Genomic DNA, 7,589 nt, shown 5'->3' on the forward strand with positions numbered 1-7,589 from the left:
GAAAAGAAAAACTGAGAACAAGACCATCCGAGATACGTGTGGTACGATCATGTGCAGCAACGAGAGTCCTCCGCCGGCGAAGGAGCCGTTGGCCGTCGGCCTGGGCAACCCTATGGCAGGCTTTTTGCCAGGCCTCGAACACTATCGTCTTCAGCTGTACCATTACGCGATGGCGGAGAGGCTGCGACTCGCTCAACAGTTGCACCCTCAACATCCGGGGGTCGGTCCTCCGCCTTCCAGCGCACCAACTCATTTAGGAATGGGCCCCGGGTTCCCAGCTCCGTTGCCGCTCTACCCGGCGGCGGCTGCTGCTGCCGGATACCCTAGCAGACTGGCTCTGTCGATGGCTTTGCTGCATCCTCATCATCAGAGAATACCGGAGGAACCGAAACCGCAGCATAGCTACATCGGTTTGATCGCCATGGCGATCCTGTCCTCGCCGGAGAAGAAGCTGGTGCTGTCGGACATTTATCAACACATTCTGGAGCACTATCCTTACTTCCGGACCCGGGGACCAGGCTGGAGGAACTCGATCAGGCATAATCTCTCTCTGAACGACTGCTTCGTCAAGTCCGGCAGAAGCGCGAACGGCAAAGGACACTACTGGGCTATACACCCGGCTAACCTCGAGGACTTCCGCCGCGGAGACTTCCGGAGACGCAAGGCCCAGCGGAAGGTCCGCAGACACATGGGTCTGGCAGTGGACGAGGAGCCTGATAGTCCCAGTCCGCCGCCTTTACCCGCGACGCCGCCTCCTCCGGCAACCCTGGGACCCCCAGTCGCGTCCCAGACTATTTCCGGTATCTGGACACCTCATCATCATCATTCGCATCATCAACAGCAGCAGCAACAACAGCAGAACCAGCAGCAGACCTTCCAGAGCCAGACGTTCAGGCAGTCGTCCTCGTTTCAACCCTCGAGGAAGAGGCAGTTCGACGTGGCGTCGCTTCTGGCACCCGACGATCAACATCAGATCGAGTCGGACCTCAGGCCAACGAAATCGAGGAGGTTCAGCTGCAGCGAGGACGAGTTGCACGACCTCCACGAGCCGGATCAGGACGAAGAGGACGTGGACGTCGACGTGGTCGCCGAGACGAACGCTATGCCGTCGCCTAACACCCCGTCGGCCAGCCCCGACGCCAAGGTCATCTCCTCCGCGGGACACTGGAGCAACCAGGGCCTACAGACCTCGAGTCCACAGATCTCCGGACTGCATCTGCACAATCATTTGCAAGCTAGGAGTTATTACGTTCCGGCTACCTCGAGCACCGGCTCCGGCGTCTAAGACTTGTGTCCTGGAGTTCTCTTCCGGTTCTATCTGGTGAATCCTCGGTACGGAAAAGCTCGTGGTACCAGGTCCGGAGAAGTGTCGGGGTGATTCTTTCCTTCCCCAGAAACAGATCGCCTTCGCAGTCGATGATCAACACGGGATCGGAGGATCGAGGATTGACAGCACCGAGTGCTAGCCTAGTCGTGCCAAATCGAGAACCCAACGAGTTCCTCTCACTTGCCAACCGAACGGCCTCCGGATTAATTAGCATAATTCATTGTACATACCGTCGCCTATGGTCGCGAAACGTAGCCTCGAACCGAGCCGCGGACGTTCCCGGGCAGCTTTTGCAATCCCGGCTCGAGGAAGAGAGTCTTGGTGCATCGGTGCATCGTTGCACCTCGGACACGTTCGTTTCGAGGCCGCCGCTACGATCCCACTTGTATCAAAACATGTGTTAGGAGAAGAATATATGTGTGCTGTATAAATAAATGTGTAAGGGAAACTATGTATATTCCGATTCGAGAGTAGAATCCCACATGCCTGAGACCCCACGAGGTAGATACTGTATTCTCGTTTACCTTTCACGGTGCATTCGACTCGGTTCGTTGCAGATCTTGTGCATTTGTAGAACGTTCGGTTCGTTGAAATTGCGGACGTCAGGATTTCAGAAATTTTCGATCGAATAGCTTTGTTGCAATTTGTTTCGAACGTGACTTGTTGAAGGATTTAGAAAATTAACTCTTATAGGATTCTATGTCTGTATTCGCATTAATATCTGCAACTCAACGATGTCTAGGAAAATTGTAAGAACTTTCGCATTTTATTCGGAACCTGAATTTTTAAGTGACACTCGTGCGATCTTTAATGCTTTATGTCTGCATTAAAAGCTGCACCATGATACCTGGAGAAGACTTTCTTGTTATTTCGTGTTATTTAGAACATGAAACTTGAAGCATTCTTGATATTTCGAAAAATCGAGGTTTTCATTTTCTCTAGACCTTCAAGCAAGAAGATTCACATTCAATTCTCGTATGTTTGCATAAATACCTGCGACATAATAATTAAGAAAATTGTAACAAGGTTTCCATCTTAACGAAAGCTCGATGCAAGGCAATTCTTGTTCGTTTCTTGCGGCTAGATGTTCATATTTATTTAAATACTTGCAATCTAGAAGACTCGTAACGAGTCTTTCGTCTTATGTAGGTCGCAAGCTTCGAAGTAAGAACATTTCCGTTCGATTCTTGCTTCCGCGGACGCAACAAATATTTGCGTTTGCGAAAATATCTGGTGAGTTTTTCACGAAACAAAGCGCTTAGACTAAATAAATGTTTGAAGTAAATCGAGTTTCACCGTGAAAGGCGAGCTTCCGGCGCGTTTTCGCGAGACTGGAGAATCGACTTGTGCCAATCGTGGGATTCTACCCGCGAATTAATCCTTGTAAATAGGGGAGAAGCCCCGGTATAGCGATCACTGGCCTCCGTTTCGTGCGCGAAGTATGAAATCCCAGAACGATGCGGGGGCATTTCCGTCAGACTGAAGCGATCGCGGCTGTTCAAAGTGTAATATAAAAGCATAGTCGGAGGTTTACTATAGCTCGTCTTTATTATCGACCGTTTTATCGTCGTTTTTTTTTTTCGAGAAACGGTGTTCGCACACGTGTGTACGCGAATGTAACAATTACACGCGCCCCTCTGTATGTATGTATGTATGTATATCTATTATTACATATACGTGCTTACGTATAACCGAGACGTATACCGACGATCTCGCGCCCGATACAACAACAAAAAGCGTGCGAGCAGTCGGGAGAGAATGTTTTTTAACAAAAAGATCACCACCCACGCAATGCAAATGTCGTCGAACCTAATCCCTCTTGATTCTGAGCGCGGAACCGATCGCAATTCAAGTTCAATAAAGTTTCTGTTCCCATGGACTCGTGTTTCTGCCTGTTCACCCGACCCACCCTCGTTCATGGTTTAATCGGGACCGATTTCGATACGCCTAATTATTGGGGAGCTCGGTACGGAGCTGTTTGACATGACAGTTTCAATTCGTGTTTGCCGATTTCCCTGGATTCTGGACTTTTATGCACTTATTGGGAATTGGATAGTCTCGCATTCACTGCAGTACATAATTCAATAAAGTTTAGTTAGGTTTTTGATTCGTTTCTGGTCCAATGAAAGTTTAAATAGCAGGATTAAATTTTGATTTCGTTTCGCTTTCCGTAAACGTAAAAATATTTGTAGATGCATGCAAGTCCACAGTTTGTTCGTGAACGTCTAAGAAATTAGTATTATAAATGTTTCACCGGGGAACAGTCATTCATACAGTCTCACATCGTTTTTAATTTATTCGGATTAACAACTTACGGAATTCTATTTAATTTCAACTTTCACATCGACATTCACAGTCTCCAATGATTATTTCTTAAGAAACGACTTCCAATACTTTTTTCTGAATGATGAAACAAAAATGTAATTGTCGTGTATTAATAAAAAAAAAATGCCAAGATTTCAAACTTGAATGATAAATGATTGTGTTTAAATATTTTCAGTCTCCGACAGAACACCAGCTTCACTCCACATGAAAATTATACAATTATACATTCGCTGTACCCGCAGTGGACTATAATTAAGCCTAAACACATCGATCGTATACTTTATTCACAGTGAATGATCAACTGTGACGATCTACTCAGCTGTGACAACACACAACAAAATAAAATCATACTCTTAGATTTTCTCGATAAAATTAACATAATTCTTGATAGAAACATTTTTAGATCTTTTGTTGACGAATTCTCTTCTGCAGACTATTAGCATAAAAAATTAACATCTCAAACACAAACACAGAGTGCTGCGATATCTCTTCATTTTTCTGAGCTTCGAAACGACGTCTGTGTGCAGAATCGCCTCGACAGGAATTTCAAAATAGAAAATGACGTTGAAAATAATTACCGGATGGAATTTCTTAGCCGGGCAGCGTTGTTAATTATTAGAGAGCGTTACCAGGCGAATTTAAACGAGAACCGGCACTCTTGACACGAATACCGCGGCCAGTTTTGTGAATTTCCCAGCAGCCTCGAGGTTGACGCAAACATTCCTATTGAGAATGCTGTTTGTAGTAGCAACAATCCATCGTCGACCATTAGCCGACACTTTGCGGCAGCTGTTAATAGAATTTTCTTCGAGCTTAAACAATAACCTGTTTCCGAATAACTATCCCGAAAGAAAATGGCAGATCACGTTGACGGAGGCAATTTCTTCCTTTACAACATTGGCACTGCAAAATTTATTGTACCATCTCTGACCGTGGACGATAAATCCTTGGCAATTAATTTAGTTGGCCGATTTATAGCGCAGTTGAATCCCAATTGATTTCAATTTAACTTCTTCCAAAGTAATTTCTACGATTGAAAAAGAATGCAGCAAAATTTGATAACTAGAAACCTGACAAATTCCAATAAAATAACTGCCAAACTAGAAACCTGAAAAATTCCATAAAATCAAAGTAAGTTATCGAATAAAATAAAAATTTAAAAAGTTAACTGTATGATATTGAATAGTCCTCCAACTTTGACCCTAATCAAATTTGGTACAACGAATATATTAACGTAAACATTCATTTTAAAATCTAGAAAAATAATTCCGTCACCCACATATCGATGACATGGCTGTGAACGTGTTAAAGAGTTACATGGGGTGATAAGGGCACCCCTGCCGACCAGTTTAGGGTTAAAAACGGTAACATAATCGCTACCGGTACAGAAATCCAGCTCGAAACCCGCCACAGACCTTCGGTTTCCGTCTGTCAAACATTACCATAATGTTGATAAATATTGTTCTGCTGTAATCGGGATTATGCATTTATTTAAAAATATGGCCGATAGTGTGCGCAGCCATCGCTGATCGATCGTTCATTTGCTTATTGTACTTTCAATTACGGCCCGTCGCGGTTCCAGATAATCCCAGCTAGTCGAAGAGGTTCGATAAGACCGTCGCAAAATACTTTAGCATAGAAATAGGGCAAATAATGGACGAGTATCGGGCCCATAGCTATTTTTGTTGACAGCGGCCAGACATCTCTGGGAACCCTTCGCTGCCGCGTCACCTGATTTCCGGTTGGAAATCGGTCGATCGGCAGATTTCGCCACCTGATCCGAGCCTAACACCTTCCGATCTGTTTATCGCAAATAATTTCACAGAGGAAAACCGGCCCTAATGGGCCACACACTTGCCGCAGCCGCCCTCAAATCCATAAGACAAATCCGACGGCACGCTAATCGGATAATCTGTTTCCTTCGAACTTCCGTGTCTTCGACGGATTTATCGTTTATCGTTTGTTTGGTGCCTCTGCTGCGACAACATTTCATCGTTTATTATCATTTTTAAGAAACAACCGTTGGAAATAATTGTCCAGTCGCCCTCTCGAAGAATACTAAACTGACTTTATTCATGTCATTCTCTGGGATCGGAATTTTAATGCTATTCTTCATTAAAAAAAAAAGAAAACAATTTTCACATCATTTCTACAATTATTAAGGAAAATTAATTTCTTGCAAAACTACTCGGTACAGTGCAAAAATTGCAGTTATTGTGTTTTACTTAATGGTTAACAGATGTGTGTGTTAGGATTATTGATGACGTCTTTAATTTTTTTGTGAACAATTTCTCGAAGATATCAATTTTGCGATCAAAAGTGGCGATAAGATATGACGGAGGAGTTCAGGTGTGTATCGGTAAACCGGCAGGTTTTCTGAAATGTTCTATTTTGTCGGAAATCGAAACTGCACGCTATCCTTTCATTATTCATCGGCTTCCTTTGAGACGTTGAGTCATTTTCTACGAAGCAAAATGTCGAGCATGCATTCAGAATGTAAAACACACCGGGGCTTCGTCGGGCGAAATTGTGAATCAGAATTCTCGAGTTTTAAAGCCGAACGATCGGGGAGGAAATGTTCTGCAAATTATTTTCGAGGTAATCGAAACACTTTTCTCGTTCAGTCGATACCGAAAACAGACAAAAGGAACGATTTGTCAGGACAGTGAAATTCAATGATTAAGAGGAATTGATTCTACAAATGGAAAACTTGTAGTAGTTCAATTCGTGTAAATTTTAGTTAATTTCAACATTTCATTCACCGCATGTGGTTGCCCGCAGAAAAACAAAAATAATTTGTCGAATTATTATTGCTAGGAGAATTGAAAGAAGATAATATTTTGTTGGTAGATATAAGTTCCGCAGGACCATTCTCCTAGGCAGCAACAATGCAAGATCTGCCGGATCCCATGACAAAGTGTTCCATTGTCTCCCGGTTCATCAAATGAAACCTTAAATAATCGCGTCGCGAGCGTCAACTTAATCCTCAATGGGATGCTGGCACAGAGGATGGAAGCCCGACGATGAGAACGAAAGCAATTTGTTAAATATTGCTTCCAACGATATAAACGACGCGTGCACGCCGTTAACAACACAGTCTTCGTTTTAAGAACCTCACCCGAATCGCCGAAAACGCAGAACTTCAGCAAATACTACGTTTCCAAATAATCAATTCAACCTCGACGTTCTTCCAGGAAAGATATTCGTGTCAACTCATTCTTCTGGAAACAATACTTACGACGACATGTGTTTCTAATATTTTTCTGAAAATAGTATTTGCAGTAACTCAATCTTCGTATTCTTCTGAAAATAATACATCAACTTGTTCTCAATATTCTCCTAAAAATAACGTTTATATGAAATCATTTCCAATATTTTTCAGGAAACAATATTTGTATCAGCTGAATCTCAATAGTCCCAATGAAATAATGCTTGTATCAACTTGTCCTCAATATTCTCCTAAAATAACGTTTATATGAACTCATTTCCAATATTTATCAGGAAACAATATTTGTATCAGCTGAATCTTAATATTCCCAAGGAAATAATGCTTGTATCAACTTTTTCTCAATATTCTCCTGAAAATAATGTTTATATGAACTCATTTCCAATATTTATCAGGAAACAATATTTGCATCAGCTGAATCTCAATATTCCCAAGGAAATAATGCTTGCATCAACTTTTTCTCAATATTCTCCTGAAAATAATGTTTATATGAACTCATTTCCAATAGTTTTCAGGAAACAATATTTGTATTAGCTCAATCACAATATTTCCAAGCGAATAATGCTTGCATCAACTTGTTCTCAATATTCTCCTAAAAATAACGTTTATATGAACTCATTTTCAATATTTTTCAGGAAACAATATTTGTATCAGCTGACTCTCAATAGTCCCAAGGAAATAATGCTTGTATCAACTCGTTTTCAATATTCT

The 7,589-nt window shown here is 42.5% G+C and overlaps 1 protein-coding gene across 1 annotated transcript; it reads left to right on the forward strand.

Annotated features, from left to right (window-relative positions):
• Positions 1–7: 7 nt before the first annotated feature.
• Fd102c (forkhead domain 102C) lies at positions 8–1,628 on the forward strand. The gene has a single exon (XM_076789344.1). It carries the CDS (start codon positions 50–52, stop codon positions 1,283–1,285), a length of 1,236 nt encoding a protein of 411 aa, XP_076645459.1. The 5' UTR covers positions 8–49; the 3' UTR covers positions 1,286–1,628.
• The last annotated feature ends 5,961 nt before the right edge of the window (positions 1,629–7,589 follow it).

The sequence above is a fragment of the Halictus rubicundus genome, chromosome 6 (assembly GCF_050948215.1).
Source record: "Halictus rubicundus isolate RS-2024b chromosome 6, iyHalRubi1_principal, whole genome shotgun sequence".
Lineage (NCBI taxonomy): Eukaryota > Metazoa > Arthropoda > Insecta > Hymenoptera > Halictidae > Halictus > Halictus rubicundus.

Excerpts from the sequence above, each read along its gene's own strand:
- Fd102c (XM_076789344.1), top strand. The coding sequence starts at position 50 with ATGTGCAGCAACGAGAGTCCTCCGCCGGCGAAGGAGCCGTTGGCCGTC.